The sequence below is a fragment of the Maylandia zebra genome, linkage group LG20, assembly GCF_041146795.1.
Source record: "Maylandia zebra isolate NMK-2024a linkage group LG20, Mzebra_GT3a, whole genome shotgun sequence".
NCBI lineage: Eukaryota > Metazoa > Chordata > Actinopteri > Cichliformes > Cichlidae > Maylandia > Maylandia zebra.
This window is the reverse complement of record NC_135186.1, coordinates 6854488-6873624: the sequence shown is the minus strand read 5'-3', so window position 1 is coordinate 6873624 and position 19137 is coordinate 6854488. Positions and strand designations below refer to the sequence as shown.

At 40.2% G+C, this 19137-nt stretch overlaps 1 protein-coding gene across 8 annotated transcripts in view; it reads right to left on the bottom strand.

Moving 5' to 3' along the window:
- prdm16 (PR domain containing 16) overlaps positions 1-19137 on the bottom strand; it is a 174222-nt gene that overhangs the window by 17066 nt on the left and 138019 nt on the right. For 7 of the 8 annotated variants that reach the window (XM_076878168.1, XM_076878167.1, XM_076878170.1 and 4 more), the window contains exons 4-5: positions 5955-6095; positions 968-1070 (exon numbers count right to left, since the gene is read on the bottom strand). In XM_076878168.1, coding sequence (XP_076734283.1) covers positions 968-1070; positions 5955-6095 — 244 coding nt within the window. Of the gene's footprint in view, positions 1-967; positions 1071-2268; positions 2595-5954; positions 6096-19137 lie in introns of those variants that run through there. The other variant, XM_076878173.1, reaches the window with a different exon arrangement.

The following is a 19137-nucleotide window of genomic DNA, read 5'->3' as shown; positions in this document are numbered from 1 at the left end:
TATACAATGCCATCTCAATGGAAACTCCTGATTAGACTGTTTTGCTGAACACCAATACAATGGCAGGCTGCTGAGGTGGGGGGACTGGAAAAGAAGTCAATGAACAATCCATCAGAAAGGCCGACTGCCTAAAAAACCGCTGTAACGGAAACCTCATAACTATATATCCAAGTTTGACCGAGGAAGTAGACTGTAAACCGTCTCAAACCAACAGCCTTCTTAAAGTTGCACACCGGGGAGACACTAATTAAACTCTTGACTTGCAATTTTCACCCTATTGTTTATTTATTTTCATTTTTAGGATAGTAATAGTGTTCTGATGCCAGTCCGTTTTATGGCGATTTCCTTACATTTCCAGCACTAAGGTGTTTGTTTGAAGGTTTTCACTCTGATGAAGACCTGAGGTGGTTGAAACGAGTCAACGTTTTAACTAATATTTCCCGACTAAACGCCATTAATCCATCTCCCCCTCTTGCTCCACCTATGGACGTTTTTTTTCTCCCTTTGCTCCCATAATGTGTTCTTAATAATATGCACGGCTACCGAGTAATTTCTGTTTGATCTTAGCTTTCCGTCAACAGAAAATTTCTACTCGCATAGGATGGAATATGACAAGTGCCAATTGACGCCCTAATACAGCATTTCAGGCAAAGAGGCCCATTATATTGCAGCATTGTAAAAGAGCACAATTCAGACCAGACTCTTACGGGTATCCTTTCTATATTGGCAAGCCTATTTTAAATGACAGATCCAAAACGGCCTTCAACCATATGCTTTAATGCGGGATTTAATTCCATCCTGGAAATTTATGGTTCGAATAATTCACATTTCTTGAGTAGGGAAAAAATCTTGGAGGGAGAAGTGGTGTTTTTTCCCCCAGTTATGGAGTGTGTTGACCGCGAAAGCGGCACGGGATGCAGGTTGGAGTTTGTTTAAAACGTGCGCTAATGACGCGCATTAATCTTACCTTGTAGGTTGGGTGCCATGGATCCCTCAGGGAAAATACCGTCCTTCATATACACTAAGAGCTCCTCCCCTGCTTCAATGTCCCGGACAGCTTTATAATAAATCTGAAGAGAGAGAGAGAGAGAAAGGCAAGGGAGACTTTAACTTAGGTCAGGAAAGGATTAATAAGTCTGGCCCCCTATATATTTACTGTCGCAGCTCAGGGCCCGCGTGAAACCCAATATTATTCTAATAATATGGCTGGTAACGTGGGTATTACAAATATATAAAGTAAGATACATTATCCTCCTATTGGAACATAATTGATTCTGATCTGTTCACAACATTAAACAATTCATTTTACTAACATAACCCCCCCCCCTCCTTTTATTTCACAACACAATCAGCTGTTTGTTTAATTGCAAATTTACCCGAACTTTGTGAAATAAAACGAACGGAAATACGTAAATGTTGGTTTCTGTTACAGATGGAAACGTGATCTGCACTCTTGTTAAAAAATAAATAAACACCCGAAAGAATTATATAAGAAATCCAGACAAACGCATTTGTTACAAAAAAAATGTCATAGCAAAAATAAACAGTCCCGCTTCTGTCGTGCGTTTTTGTTTTACAGCTGCAGCAAACCGGGAAATGTCGGGTCTTTAACTGCACGCGACAAATCACTTTATTGAGGTCATTTGACAAGTTTGCTCGGACATAATTTACTGCTGGACACTTGGGTTTCATTTTTTCCCAGTTTTCGTTCAATACAACAGAAATCGGATTCAAGTTGAAGTATTTAAAGGTAAGTCAGAGCCGAGGCCTAAACCAACAGTACAGGAAACCAAGCTGAGCTTAAATCTCGATTCACAAAATACAAATAAAGAAATAAATAAATTATAAAGATGATAAATAACATTCAAAGTTCTTTTTTAAAAAATAATCATCTTTAAATGGCACTTCTTTACATGTTGCAGCTCTGTGCATCCCAATTATTATGACACAGCGCAAACAACTTCAGGCGTGATCTGTGAACGCATGGGGGCGCTCTGCACCAGCTGTACACTGTCACCACAACAAGACGGACAGAAGCACTCTTTCACACATACACACACAAACATACAGAGAGGCTGGGAAAGTAACTTTTAAGACTTAGCGCTCGTCAGATGAGAGAGAGGAGACAAAGAGCAAAGGCCTAAAATCAACGAAAACTACACGCATTATTATTATTATTATTATTATTATTATTACTATTATTATTATTACAGCGTATTATATTTACCACAAATAGGCTACTGTCTCTCTATGCTTTTTCGACCTGACCTTTCTTTTCTCCGTGAGACGGAACAGTTGAGAAAGTTGCGCGGCGCTGCGGAGAGCCTCCAGCTGCAGTAGCACTTCAGTCCCGGTGGAGTTGGCGACACAACCCATAGTAGGTCTGCCCGAGATGGACCGGGGCGCTAGAGCGCACAAGGCCGGGGAGAAGGGGTCGCGGGTCGGTCGGGAAGAGCTGCAGACGGTCGGTGATCGCTCCGTTTGGTTGGATGAAGCCTGACGCTCCTCTCCTGGGTTACTCTCTAATCTAGTCAGTGAGCGCGTCTTTGATGATGATGATGAGTCTCTCCCTCACTCTTTCTCTCTCTCTCTCTCTCTCTCTCTCTCTCTCTCTCTCTCTCTCTTTCTGACTCTCTCTCTCTCTCATTAGTGATTCCCTGTTGCCCCTTAGTGCTCTCTCGGTTACCCGTCGGCCACTCCTCCTCGTCTTATCTCCAGCCAAAAGGATTGAGGGATCTGCGGCACAGACCCCTCCCCGCATCTCCGATCCCAGCCGCCGCTTTGGCCGCTTGATAAATCTACTATTGATGTAAATAATAGATAAAGCAGTCATTCTGTCGGTCACTCTAACACACAAACACACACAGGCACACACACTATAGGCCGAACACATGCTTAAACAAGCAAATAGACACACAGACACACAGCAGGCCTTTTTATTTATTTATTTATTTTCTTAGTTTAAGTTTTGCTTCGTGCTTCACTTTTGTGGTCTGAGCATAATCTCATTGCCTCTTAGATTTTTTTTAATCTAAAAGAAAAAAAGAAGAATTGTTGAAGAAAAGAAAATTTGACAGAGTTGAATGGTTTAAGATCGCATTTTAATAAAACATAAAAAAAATAGAATTTCGATTTTTATGAGGCTTGTGTGACGTCGTAAAGTTATTTTGACGAAAAAAATATATCGATTACGGATATTGCTACTGAATTATTTTTCAAATATTTATTAAATCGTATTTACAGCGGGTAAACAAAACAAATAAAACCCGTTCAGACACGAGTGTGGGCACTGAGGTAAAAAACAATGAACAGCGTCGCAATATCCCTAAAAGTCCTTTTTTTACTTTCTATTTTTTATGCTTAATTTATGTTGCAGCCCTTTTATGTGTAGTTTAATTTATGATATTAATGACACATCTTCCCGGTTTTATGTCAAGATTATTAATTGCAACATTATCAGAAAATATTACACTTTTTTCCTTTCAAAGAATACAAGTCAGTTAATAATTAAGAGGGTTTAATTACATTCTTAATTAATATTTGGATGTCTAATTTGAATATTTCTTTTGCCTTTTCTCTTACTCGGTCTCTCTTTCTCTCTCTCTCTCTCTCTCTGTATGTGTGTGTGTCCTACAGTAAGGTCTGATCACATAGACTTGTCTTGACCTCTTCCCATCTCTGTCCAGTGTTCAGCAGACAGATGCCTCATCGATCAATGCCAGCCATAGGGGTCCACAACAATCCCCTACTGTGGCCTAATACACACACACACACACACACACACACACACACACTTGCACATGCACGCTTGTCTCTACGAATTGATGGATCCGTCCAGGGGTAGAAGGGCAGATCAAACAGCACTGGAAAGGGCTTCACTCCAAAACACAAAAGATGAAAAGTTGACAAGAAGGTGGACAAGGTTCATCTTTTCCTTAAACCCCCCATCAGCTACCCACCCATCTCACATGCCACTCATAGCTCTCTCAGCTGTTTCCACCTCTCAGTGCAACTTGGCCTTCGAAAAAGTGAATGGGCACACTTGCAAACCCATTTTGACCAATTGTTTGGGGTTATAAATGAATGAGAACAATCTCACTTAGGTGCACGTACACACAGAGGCACACATTTTGGATGGATTTTAACTGAGAAGAATGTAATTGATACAGTTGTCTGTAGATGCTTACACAGAGAGCCACATTCAATCCGAATGAAAAAATAAGAAAAAATAAGAAATCCACAATACTTTGAATGAAACTCGTGGAATCACCTGACAGAATGGAGACAAATCTATAAAAACAATGCCAAATTAATGCACGGCCACAAATGTCTGAATTATGATCAGTCATGCACACATTTGTTCATCTTGCATCATTAATGACAAACAACCCCATAACTTCTCCTCTTGCTCTTTAAAAGGTTACTGCCTGCATTTGAATTTGCCTAGTGTGCACATATTTCCATAAACTCATGTATTGTGCATGCAGTTATAAAAAAAGACAGAAAGAAAAAAGAAAAATCAGTGAATGGTCTCTTAAATTATACATTTTAGCACTGAGTGGCTGCACATAAGTGTGTGTGTGAGTGTGTGTGTTTGTGTTGTGTTTGTAAATAAATGATAGGGTCATACCTGCGAGCCACTACACCAAACAACTGGGCAAGCAAACAAAAGCAAAAGCCGTTCGCTAAGTACAAACAACTGCAAAACACATCAAAAAGCAATCGTGCACGTGGCCTTTTCGTGGTCCGATAATTCTCCACAATTTTCTCTGGTGCCCTGATTCTTTCTTTGACATTGTGTGGCAGTGGCAGGGGGCACTGATGTGAAAATCTTAAAAGGATTAGGCGGGCTGGTGTTGCCAGCCAATTGGTGCTTGTCAATCTCGGAGGCCCCCGTGCGTTCGGTCTCTTACGCCTGGTACCAAGCCCCCTTTCTCTCTATCGGTCAGACTTAATGTCTGAAGCTTAAATGGACACACCAGCCTGTCCCCTTGGTGTGACAGGGTGACAGGTGGCAGATCAAGACACCAGGATAGAGAAAGGAGACAGAGTCGGCAAGAAACAGGCGGCTGGAGACGGAGTCAGGAAGGGCCGCGTAGGCAGGGATTAGAAAACAAATGAGAGCGGAGTGACGAGAATGTGGAAACACGCAGACGAATCATACGGGCGGATCTGGCTACTGTCATGCTGCTTAGCTTCTGGTGTCATCTCACTTAAGATTCCCATCCTCGGTTCTTCTTTGGAAGCAGATTGAATTGACAGTGAAATGCGTATTAAATAACAGCACCAGTATTTAATTTGCAGAAACTGGGACAAGAGTCAGCAGAGCAAAATGTAGCAAAAATAAAAAGAAAAACTGTCTCTGTGTTATAAACAAAAATGGAGAATTATGCTAATACGTTGCAGCAGTGTAAGTTGTGGTACACACATTGCATGGGGTTAGGGTTAGGGCCTAGTTAAGCAGTTGGGGTTTTATAGGCAATGGCTGGGCATCTTTCCAAAAGGATCCGATACAGCTCGCTTAGGTTTGAGAGAGAAAGAGAAAGCGAGAAGGGGGTGGTGGGTGGGGGTGTTTGGGTGATAAGAAGCAAAAAGAGAAACTGCTGCCGCCACAGAAGAAGACTGCGCTTTGGATAACGGTTATTATGGGACTCAGGAGTGTCAGACTATTCCTCAGCCTCTTTACATGGGTCAGTTCTTAACAGCACTGGCAACCATCCCAGCCACAGACACACAATGGAGCCATTCCTTGGTCATTACTAGCACACACGTTTCTCCAGCGCACACACACAAAAACACTCATTCACACACATCAAGCCAGCATTTACTCTTAGTAGACGGGAAGGAATAACTGCCGCCCCCCACTCATCTCGGCCTATTTCTGACAGTGTGGTGCGTCTTCCTTCGTATCTGGACTACGGATTCAACTTGGACAATGTTGTCATGGCACTCACCTGGTCTCCTGTGAGATGACAGGCGGCGAGGTTCTGCTCCTCAAATGACGGGGCAGAGCGGACGTATTTGAGCCAGCTGTTGCCGGCGGCATCTGGTCCCGTGTCCAGTGCAAACTTCACGTTGCCCATGTCATCCACCACCTGTTGAAAAGCAACAGGTTAGATATTAAAAAATAAAAAACAGACTTTTTCAACGACTATTCAATTGACTTGATTTAATCAAGTGATTTTTAGTGTAGTTATGCAGTTGGTGTGTTTACATGGATTAAATATTTGTGTGTGGGCCAAGGGTTTGATGTCATTTAACTTTAAGGTACACAGAGCTAACATGTCAGTGGGTGTTAGGGCCATCTAACCTTGTCAATCCCAACAACAAGAAGAGGAAAGAGGGAAAAGAGGAGGGAGTACACAAACGGCGGTGTCTTTTACTTGTCTAAAGACTTTCCCTGGCACATATTGATCACCCTTTGTAGCCCCTGCAGACCCTTGAGACTCCAAGAGTGGGTTTCATGTTACCTGCTTTCACAGAGAATGAAGGAGGATGGAGGTAGTGGTGGAGCAGGAAGAGGAGGAGCAGAAGAACAGAAGAGGGGCTCATTGTGAAGTGAAGAGTGAGGGGGAAAACCAGGAGCGACTAACCATGCTTTATAGCTTTATAGCTTTATAGCAATGAGAAATAAAGGCTCCCAATCTAAACTGATTCCTGAAGTAAAATGCAAAATAATGACAATTTTGGAAAGACAGCAATTTTGCAATAAAACTCTCATTTCTTTTTATATTAGACAGAAATTTGCGCATATATGAAACAGAACCAGAAATTGCAGGAATCTTTGGTGGTGGAAATTTGTGTTTGCTTGGTGAAGTTGGTCGGTTCTGGGAAATCTGGAGCTGGCAGAAACTACCGGGCTCTTCTCCACATAGCTGATGTGATACTGAGCCTGTGTGAATCCTCCAGGAAGACCTGGCCTGAGACTGAGCAACTCCTCTAATTACAACCACCAATCAGCCTGGCTTGAGTTCAGCCCTGACTTCTAGTATGACACGGTGCACTTTTAATCACAGTCAAATGCCTGCTGAAGGAAATCGAGGTGTGATGGAGAAGAACCAACAAACCCTCTGACATTTTTAGATGTGCAAGGTTCGCGAACTTCTCTAACTGCCTGCTTTTCTAAAGCCATGCTCATGTTTTTTCCCCTCCAGCTCGTAAAGTGTGAAGGCCTATGTTCTTGTTGTTGAATGCACGCGGAAGGTGTATTTTTGTGGGTGGGGGTGCAGGTGCCAAGTCTGGTGAGTAAATATGTAAAGGGTCTGGATGGAGGTGTGGAAGAAACGCCATGTGATGTGCGTGCTTGTACAAATACGGCAACTGTTTTAGGCGAATGCACGTATGCACGGCTAAGGCAACAGCTTCATGTAACAGCATTGCCGTGCTACTTTCAAGCCAAGGTGTGAGTTTACCGAAGTAACTACAGTAACTGCGCCTTCTTTAGAACAATGATGCCTGTTAGCGCCTTGGCTGAAAATACATATTAAAACCTAAAGGTGTTTGAAAACGCCGTTCAGCGAGGCTAGAACGAAAGCTGCAGCTGCTGGTTGTGTGTTGTGTGTTTGTAAGAGTGTGGAAAGAGACAGTTTACTGCAAATCGGTTGCTTCTATGCATTCTCAGATATTCAAAAGCCCTATATATATATACATAATCATGTCAACTGAACAAGCCAATGAAAAAATCTTCTCTATTCCTCATGCTCCTCAGATCTACAGCTACTGTCTCCTCACTGTGCACTTTAAAGTCCAAGCACTTGGCCTGACAAAGGCAAGGCCTTCATTTTGTGTGTGAAAGCAGTCAGTGACATGCTCACACACACACACACACACACACACGCACGCACGCACGCACGCACGCACACGCACACGCACGCACGCACGCACGCACGCACGCACACACACACACACACACCTAGTCTTCCACCCAATATATTTTCTGCTGCTGGTGGAATCAAAGTGCACTTGTCATGAGATTACAAGGTAGCTGCAACAGGTATCTTAGGTGTTTTATGAACACATGGAGAAAAGCTGTGATCCAGGTGTAGAGTGTGTGCGGTTATTAGTTTCTTTTTGGGCACATGTGAACACTGCAATGTCTACATGTTGGGCATAGTTGTATTCATACCCTCTCATTTTGTCGTTCCCCCCCCACACACACACTCTACTACATCACTCTCTCTCTCTCACACACACGCACACATCTGATCGTGGATTTAATGAGCAGCAGACCTGTGTGTGTTCCTGTATGTGTGTAGTCTGGGAGGCCTGCTAACACCCTGTCTCGGGGTGGAGGCCTGATTTATAAGGCTTCAAATGAGGGGCAACAGAGAAGGAGAGCCAGAACAAGCTTGCGGCTGATTGTTTGTTTATTTACCTTTACCTTTTTTCACCCATTCAACCTCCTCCATCCACATGTAACATGGAGGAGGAGGAGGAGGACCCGGCTGGAAATCATCAACTCCACGTGTGAACAAATTTCAACCAAACAAAGCGAGCGAAAAAAAAACTCGGCTACTCAAAGATTTCCCCAAAGCTTCTCTCAGTGATTAGAATGCAGACACTGTAGGTGTAATGATATCAGAAAAAGTCTTTATATTACCAAACCCATCTCCGCTGAATGTATGGTAGCTGTGCCTTAATCTTATCACTCAGTTTTCAGTTCTTCTCATTTGTTCAAAAGGAGAATGAGCTGGTAAATTATTTTGATCTCAACCTCTTAAAGATTCTCTTGAATATCCTTCGATCTTTTACCAAAGATCATACACAATTAACCGGTTTATTGTAAAACCATCTATTTATTGCTTTGGTATTTGTAGATTTTGTAATTATATTTAATCACTGAGATTGTGGAAGTTGTATTCATACAATAATGTATTTTTAAAAGACAAAGATCCATCTTACCTAGTATGTTTGTTCACACATTCATTTACTTCTACATCACTGATATACTGCACTACTCTCACTGAAAACATTTTAAGAAAAGCAATTTCAGAACTTGACCTATACTATGAACAGTATTACAAAATGACTCACTTGACAGCATGCACACACAGACACACACCAACACATTCATGTGCACAGAGACACAATGAGACTTCACTGAAAGAGAAGCAGCTCTAAGTGGACAGGATGCAGAGCAAACTCCACAGGAAGCTCTGATAAGAGCACGACACTTATACCTCTCCTCACAACACAAAGGGGAACCTTTGACAGCTAGGAACCTTTAATGGCTGTCTCGGCATGCCCTCTCCTCCGCCAGTTATATCTGACGGATGTGTGTGCTGCACTGGGCTGAATTAGTGGCGGAAAGTTGCTTGTACGGGTAGACGTTGGTGACAAGGTATATATTATTTTCTGTTTGACGAAGGACAGAAAATGGAAATGGCAGCTCGGAGTGCAGTGGTGATTGTGATTTTGATGTGAGCTTGAGATAGAAGCATGTGAGACATAACTCCTGGGTTATTGTGTGTCTCTGAGGGAATATTTTTACAAAGTGTGATCTTAGTGCTCCGTTGCACACTGATGTGGTGTTCAACGTGTGAACACACCCTTGTTTGCATGCATTTGTATACACGTGTGGTAGAGGACCAAAGAAAATAGAGAAACGTTTGTTTTTGTTTCAAGGTTTTTGGAGGATAGGAGATGAGCGAGCCATACTGATTTGCCATTTTTCAGACCAACAAAACTAACACATTGGTTCCGGTATTAAAGAAGGAACCAGGCAGTTAAGCAGGATCTTTTTCAAAAAAAAGTTAGCTGAAAGATTTCTTTGAATCGAAAGTTTTTCTGGCTCTGGGAAATGGAAATAAGCACTCTAAACATGTAGAGAATGGCAGACTTTCTCCTGGTTCATCTGCTAATGTCCTGGGGAGGTTGCCAACAAATGGAAAAAACATTGTTTCAAGGAGGAAAAAGAAAGAACAAGGAGCAGATTCTTTTTAAGTATCGATCTTCCTCGATCTAGATTGGATTTGTGTGAAAATATAGAGAAAAGAAGGATAGAGAGATAAACGAAGAAAAAGAAAGGTATGGAGGATTGGGTGCAGTTCAACTTAAAGGAGGCAGGGGGCAGCCTGGCGTGAAAACAAGCGCAAAGTAGAAATAAAACTTCCTTCTCTACAGCTGTACATGTATTTTTAAATATATAAACAAGGCCATGGTGGATGTAGATAATAGAAGTGGTATAAAGAGAAAGAATTACATATGAACACACACATTAATACACTCTGTTTCACCCTGAGAAAAAGGACAGTCATAGAAACTGAGCAGTGACAGATTGAGTGGCTGTGAAGTGGGCTGCGGAGCTGGTTGTTAGAGGTGTTACAAATTAAGGTGCAGGAAGACTAACAAGAAATAAAGAAGTGTGTGTGTTGGGTGTGTATCCTTTCTGGGTCTGTTTCCAGTTGGGAGGCCTCTTAACATGCACACAAACACACACACACGCACAGACTGGCAGGCTAATAAAGTGGTTGATAGAGTACAGATCATGACAGCTTCCAGTGTGTTTGTGCTCATTCTTATGTGGGTGTGTGTGACTGTGTGTGTGTGTGTGTGTGATGGATGGGGGCCTACGGAGAAGAACCTACCATGCTACATCACTCAGTGATCTAAAAGAGTGTGTCTGTCCATATTTGTGTGCATGTTTATGTGTGCGGACGTAAGAAGTGGAGAGACACAGGAGGAGGTCCTGCCAGTGAGCACCGTCTTACGCTGAAGAAAGAAGACTGGAAGGAATAAAAGAAATTTTTCATATTTTATTAAACTTCAGTGGACTTAAGCTGGGTAAGGATGATCTGTGAGGGAAGTGGAAAAACAAAACAGAAGAGAAGGAGGAAATGAAGAGGTGTGATGAAAAAAAAATATAGCTGTGATTGCATTTCAAGTTACTATTTATAATATCTGTAAAATTGGAACGCTAAATTTGTTGATGTGTTAGCGTGGGAGTTGAAATATTTATTAGTACCCAAATAAACGTTGTAAACAAAATAAATCAATGTTCCTCGTCATAAAAAATTATTTTAAAAAAACAACTATTACTTCTTTATTTGTGTCACCTTTGTCACATTTATACACTTGTCTGTTCTTTTTAACAACAATGTTTACAAATTTCTTATTTTTTTATAATATAAAACATAGAAAACAATCAGGAACACTGTCATCATTTCTCACACAAACTCTTACTGACTGCATTTTGATCCAATAAAAAAATAACAGTAATTATATGAAATCAAATGCTTAAAAATGATAAATTGATAAATTAGAAATAACAAGAAATTAAAAAAAAAACTAAGTCAGTTAGCTCAAAATGATATTTTCACCAAGCACTGTAACCAACCAGAGAAATGCGCTCTTTTCAGCACGCCTCTGAAATAACATGATCAATGAAGTTGACAGTATTTGTCAAGCATGACTCATTCCTCTTAACCAGAAAAAAATAGTCAGGCCAGAGATTATGTCCAAACAGCACAAATTGATTTCAGCCTTCCACATCTCTACACCACACATTTTCCTTTTTCTGCTAATCTGTCAGAACCACAGCGCCTCATCTTTCCTGTCTTTTCATGCACACGCTGTTCTTAAACAAACAAACAAACACCAATTCACTTGTGCTGAGAAAAAAAAATGTAACAAATAAACAGACGGGCCACGAATGAGCTGGTATAGCTACTAACTGCAGTGACATTCGAACATTATTTAAATGTTTTCTTCAAAACCCATAAATGCATTAAAACACATGTTCAATAACTTAGCAATAAAACTTTGAAATCGGTGAGTCCAAACAAAGAGAGTCAGTGGCAGAGTATTTCATCAGAAGGAGCCCTGCTGTGAGTATAGATTGGACCTTTAAATATAGAGTGAATGTCTAAGTGTGTGTGTGTGTGTGTGAGTGTCTGTAAGGCTTATTACTGATGCTGGTAATCGTACACCTGTGTAGCCATGTCTGGCAGCCTAATGACAGCTAAAAAGGAAACAGGCTGTAAATCCACACACACATACACACTCAGGCTTGCACGGAGTACACACATTTTATTGAGGTAAGAGGCCACGCTGAATATCACATCTTTAGAGTTTGTCTCTGTCAAAGGCACAGGTGAATGCCACTGAAAAAAGTGCGTTTCTGTATTTTGTGCGAGCTTTAGCTGTATCACTAGTAAAATGCATGCATGTGAGGTGTGGCAGTGTGTGCCAGTATGTGTGTGTGTGTGAAGGTGAGTGAAGGCTTGTTAAATGTGACCCATTTTATCTGGCCAGGGCGGCCATCGACATAATTAAAAACTAGGCGGGCAGGCCAGAGAGGGCCTGGGGCCTTGTAAAAGCCATCTGGGTTGTAGTGTGAGTGAGAGTGCGAGCGTGTGTGTCTGCTTGCATTTTGAGTGTCAGAATGTGGACCTGCTCACTAATGAACCGACTTGCTCCTATTAAATCAGCGTCTCTACAATCACCGTCACACAGCTATCATTTGTGGTAAGTCTGCATGTGCGACATTTAAAACATGCCATTAAAAAAAAAAGTCCCAGTGTCCCCAACACTGGTCTGATCACGGTGACGTCAAATCTTTTTCAGTTTCTTGTTTGGCTCTTTACAATAGCTCAATATATATGTAAATATTACCTAATGTAATCTAATGTCTAATATATATATATATATATATATATATATGTATATATATATATATATATATATATATATATATATATATATATATATATATATATATAAATAGAGAGAGAGAGAGAGAGAGAGAGAGGGATAGATAGATAGATAGAGATAGAGATATACACAGAGCAGATAAATATGGATTAGTACATTATCAGGAGGTTCAAGAATCAGTTGTATCAGTTATACTGTACTGTACCATACTAATCTATACTATATAGAACTAAGTTTAAACCAGTGTGCTTCTGCTTGTGGCCTTCATCAGGGTCATAGTGACCACAAACCAAAACATGTTGGTCTAGCAATAAAGTTGTTTTATATTCTGCAACTGTTGCTGGAGTTTTGATGTCTTTAGGCGTTTTCCTCCGTGCACCTTGGAAGCAGCTGAAGTTGTGCCAAAAAAACTTCACTCTGCGTCTACTACAGAGGCACATTTTATCATACTGTAAAGTTACAGCAGTTATGACATTGTTTATTTTTGCATTATTGGACTGTCAATCGCAAACAAGTACTTATCATGAAATGCATAACCAATAAATTTAGTTTTACACTTTGATGGGCAACATATCTAACTGGAAGAGAATAGGAGCTTTTTAAGAGTTAAGCCAGTGATAATGCGTCTGCAACTTTAGTGCATTTTTTTTTGTTTTGCATCATGCCACTGTCTCCCTCTGCTCACCCCTGCAGCTTATTTGAATGAGCAGGTTGCCATGTGCAGAGTTGCCATGTTAGAGTAACTTAAAACAGGAAGTGTGCATGTTTTTAAGAGAAGAGGGGCAGTGAGTTTTCGGGCTGGACCTTGTTAATGAAATGGCTTTGTGTTATTTACAGCCCCTTGTTAAAGGCTGAATGAGTGTGTGTGCTTGTGTGTAAATGTGCATGCATGTATACATATATATGTGTATATATATATATATATATATATATATATATATATATATATATATATATATATATATATATATATATATATATATATATATATATATATATATACCTGCATATGTATGCAGGTGTATGTGACTTTTTGCCCGTGTACACGTGTGTTTTATGTCATATGATATGTCCAGTGTATATGTATATGCGCTCGTGTGGGTGCACAGAAGTTCCCATCACACTATGCCTGTTTTACTGTTGCACAGCCTTTTATAGGCAGGTCTTTATGATATGTATTTAGGGCAATTAGTGAGGAGATATATTGGCTCATTATAGAGAAACAGGTGCACCACAAATGGGGAAATATATGAACGGTGCATCAGGGTCACACACTTTGTCGGCGGTGTTTGAAGGATAACAACTAGACTTATGTGTGTGACAAACAGGAGCGCACACACTGAATCAGTTAGAGCCAGACTGAGGAAATGCTTTCTTATAGTGGCCTCTGTCAAAGAAATCATACATTTAATAAAGAATGTTTATAGTGTTTAAAAGTCAGCTACAACAATTGTTAACAGGCTTAAGAAAAACACAAAGTCTGTCCAAATATTTAATAAGAGGAAGGAAGAAAGAGCAAAGTATGTGTTTAGTGGCTGGAAAGAACACACACTGAGCAAAGTGGTTGTTTATTGACTACAATGTCTAATGTTGCCTTTGTCTCAGATTTTATATACAGAATTAGAATAACAGATGTTTTAAAGTGTCATTCATTTGTATTTGTCTTTTAAGTGTTATGCTCTGGATGCTTGTACCTCAAAAATATAGAAAATACATAATATCCTTATAAATCTTTGCCTCTGTCACCAGAACAAGGACATTTGTGAATTTTGCCACAAATTAATTAATTAATTGAACTTAATTAACATCTTTGAAGTATAAGAAATCAGGACATATTACCACCACAAAAACAACAACCAAAAAAGTAGCATAACGTAAAGCTTTAAACATGTTTTTGTGCTTTGTAATCTTAAAAAACTAAAATAAAAACAACCAAAATATTGGTCAAATATTAATGAGAACAGTGATCTCCATATTTAAGCAAATAATATGTATAAGCATTGTTGATCATATTCTTCTTAACGATGGTGATTTTTTTTAAAGTTTCCTTAACAAAAAAAGAAAGTAACTAAATCAGTCAAATCTTATACATCCATGCCAAGAATAATAAGAAATAATAATGAGGAGAGGAAACTGGCATTCAATACTGGCACAACTTGACCTCCATGCTATTGACTGACATCGGAAGCGAAACACAAAATGGGACAATTCCTGGAACTGTGCGCACACAAATAGGGAAGTGCTGTTTAGGACACATTTGCAGAACTTGTAACACTCAATTATTTATTAACACCTAAATAAAGGAGTCCTTCCAAGGTAAGCTCTGGATGAGATTTTCAGCAGATGGTAGTAATAAGAGGTTTTGATAACGGGCAGCAAAAGGAAACTTCCTCGCTATTTGTTTATATAACACTGTGGAGAATGATGAAGGGGAAATGGAAGCAGAGACCAAAGCCACACAGATACAGATACACACTGATAAATCTATTCATTCGTAATCGTGCTCCTAGTGATCCAAACCAGACAATTTCAAGAAGAACCGACAGATTTCTTCCCCTCCTCCCTCCAATTTTTTATTCAGTTGCTGTTCAGTTTCAAATCAGCATTTGTCCTATCTGCTACCTCATTCCTTGAATCTCAGCAAAGCAGATTGACACAAAACAGAAGACATCACATGTCTCCAACCATCTTCTTTAAATTTCACTTTTGGGAGAAAGCCATTTTAATGCAGCATTGTAGAAAGTTGCTGTGTCCTTGTCTGTAGTGACATCATGTGTTGGCAGACAGCTGAGAAAAGATGAAACACGAACACTAAGATACAATAAATGGTGCTCAAGGTAAAGAGAGCAAGAGATTGACAGACAGCGACACATTGTGCTGTCTCCTTCTCACTGTTGTCAACACCTATAGTCCACCTGGGTTTCTGCAGGAAGCTTGAATTTGAGAGGCCAAATCAGCAAAAATGCATTGTGCAAGATATTAGTGCCCCCTCCCTTCCACAGAAAAGAATAAAAAAAAAAAAAGCATTTCAGAGCAGCTGGCCAGGACAGCATGTGGCAGAACCCCTGTGTGGCTGCAGGCCTGGGCCTTATTGGAACCATCTGAGCTTAACTTTGGGTTTTCTATAACAACCAGACTCCAATTCCTTCTCTCACCATTAGTGTACGGCCAGGATTTACTCCTCGGTCTGATGACCCGAGATTAAAAGATTTGCTTGAAAATCAAATATTTACAATTAAATGACTCAATAAAAACAAAAGCCTCATCACTATAACACAATACTCCATTTTGCTAGAACGACTTTTAGCCAACGTCTTTTTCAAATTAAAGAAAAAAAGAAAGAAAGGGCAGATGTGTCAGCTTAACGAAAATGTATTTTTCTGTGTCCAAATCCAAATGTGTCAACTTTTGCTGTTTTAAAGCAACCAAACTTTAGTTTTCTGCTCACTGCATTTTATACGATATTAAAAATGTATTTTTGAGCCAACAACTTTTGGTACCTAAAGCTTTTTCACATTACTCCATATAAATAAAAATGCAAAGCCTTGTTTTATCATTTTAAAAAAATGTGCTTCTATGACAGGAAAACGTGAAAAGAGTGGATACAACTTTATTATTACTATCAAATTATAGTTTAAAAAAAAGCAGTTCTGACTTATAAACTCACTGGCTTCAGGCTGTGAATTTTTATATTGCAAAATACTTCAAATTGCATTCAGGCACAAAATAAAAACAAAAGCAAAGAAGAATAAAATTAACTGAGGTTAACTTGCCAAAAAAATACAGATTTTACATTTGCTAGAACAAGCCAGTGATAGGCAGCTTTATTCTCTTTCCTCTGCCAATATATTTAAAATCCGCTCTTTTCCTACTTGTTGTAAAAAAAAGAGAAAGAAAAGTGAAAAAACCCCACTGCACTTATGCTCTCTCGACTTCCGTGTCTGGCAGTTGTGAGGCACAGAATGCCCACTAGGATTAGCTGTAGGCATTGAGGCATAAATGATGCTATGAGACGTGTTGCTCTCCTCATAGAGGATTAGATGAATATCTGGCTATTCTCATCTCTGCCACGGACTGATTTAATGTGTGTGTTCTCGTCAGCGCTCTCTGTGTGGCTGCTTGAGTGTGTGTCTCAGTCCAACACTAGCTTCTACGTCACGTTACACACATGTAGAGCCCAGTGCTCCCCTCTTTTTCCCCGAAACCGGGGGCTGAGACTAGCCAGGACATGAAGGCCAATAAAGCTTTCTCTCTCTGAGTGTTGGACCTGCTGGCAAGAAACAGAGGAAAAGACCCATTTCACTGTTGTGTAAACCATTGTTTCATTTCCACACGTCTCTCTCCCTCTTTCTGCTCTGATATTTCACAGGATTTTTTGGCTCCCGTTCAAGTGCGAACACAATACGGCTATTGAGATCACGGTTAGCACCTCTCGGCCTGCATTGAATTCTGTGCTAGCTTTAGCACCCGCATCCACCACCTCATGCTCAAAGCACTATAACAACTTCTTTCTTTTCTTTGCAAACCCTTAATTTGGATTTTGACCCAAGATGCAGCACCAGCAGACTCAGTGCCTGATATCTCATCTCACTATCTTAACCTTCGCCCTAACTCTTTTTCTGGCGGGGCCCCCAGTGTGCAGGTAATGGATCCTGCTCGAGCATCTCCACCCAGAGGCCCATATATCTACCTTTTAATTAAGAACGCTCATCCCTTAACCCAAGAGAAAAGGAAACGGTCAAATCAGCTGCGGGCAGCGGTCTGTGGTGCAGAAGGGTCCTGCAGTCATCTGGTTCGTGTTAGACACAATATTAACAGTGTGTCAGTTATCTGCCTTTTAATGTATGATGGGATATATGGAGGAAGAGATGGATGGATATGGGCCCCCCTCAGAGAACCTAATGCCTAAACAGGCACATTAGGGTGATTGAGGCACATGGAGTAAATGGGGCCCAGAATGGGAGACTTTGAAGTTATTTATAACTGAGGGGATGTTTCCAGGAAACACAAATAAAAATAAAATTGTCCGTCACAAAAAGATTTTGTTAAACAAAAGCAATTTGAAGATGTTGACCTTTAACACTAGATAACAGTTTTCTACTTCCTAAGAACAGATGTATCAAAAGATTAAACAACAATGAACATGGACTACCCATCGGAGAAATGAAAAGCTATCGCAAACCACACGTGACAAAAAATTCTAAACAAGCAGGCTGTTTTGGAGATAGAAAAAAAGGACGGTAGGAAGAAATGAGGAGATAAATGAGAAGGAAGAGCAGCTGCTGACATGAGCCCTTTCCTCTCTGTCAGATAAGAGATAACAGGGCAGCCAGTGTTTAGACACACCATTAGTAGTGTCATTAATCACACACACACACACATATATTCACACACAGAGGGAGTGTGGAGATGGAGGAGGAGGACAGGAGGAGGACACAGAGTATCGCTTAATTACTGCTTCCAGGATGTAAGATCGCATACTTTTCTTTTAGAGCTCAAGACTTACAACAAAGCACGCGCACACACACACACACTGAACACCAAAAAGCCAACTAGCATCAACAATTAAAAGGCAGTATGCAGTGACTGCAGAGATTTGATGTCCATATTTATACTAAAACGTAGTGTTTAAAAAAAAAAAAAAAATTCATTTCATTGCAGAGAAATAAATGACATGAAATACTGAATGCAGTGGCTGTTTGATGCACAGAGTTTGGCTCGGTACAGAAGGGTCATGAGGGACAGAGAAAGGGCGCAGGCCCAACTTTAACTCCCACCTGGAAACTTCTCATTAAAGCTTAAACGGCCCACGGCGTCCGAGTCTCCATTAAAATCACACCAGCAAATAACAATGACTTTCAAACTATCCTTTGACTAATAATGCTGTCATTACAAGTTACTTGTGGCATTGCAAAGACCAAAAAAAAAACTTTTTGGAGTAGTCTGAGGCTCCCCGTGGTCACATTAAAAGCTAAGGCATAATTTGGCCATTCACTAACAACTCTTGGAGAATGCTTCCCTAAAGGAACACAATCAGGCATAATTGGCCAATCACCAGTGGGAACAAACACAACAGTATACCTCACACAGTGTAGCTGTTTGAGACAGTGCACGAACACAAGACCTCAAACAAAAAATAAAAGACAAAAAAGGCCACAATCTGGTCTTACAGTTATGGCATTGCTTAAAAAATTATATACATTATGTATTTTGTTGTTAAGGAAATATATATTGATTAAAAGGTCCAATCAGTAAGAAATGTCATATACATGTGCAAAGATTTTAGGAATTATCACACATGTAAAGATGTTTGCAGAGTTTGTTTTTTGTCAATCACTCGCAGGTTAATGCGTGTATGTTCAAGATTTTGCAAACCACTTTCAGTGTGGTAGCATGTTTGTGATGATAAGGTGACCCTTTTTATTTCACTGATGATGATTGAATTCCCCTGTAATTTATTTCCACTCAGTCAGATGCTGCGATAAA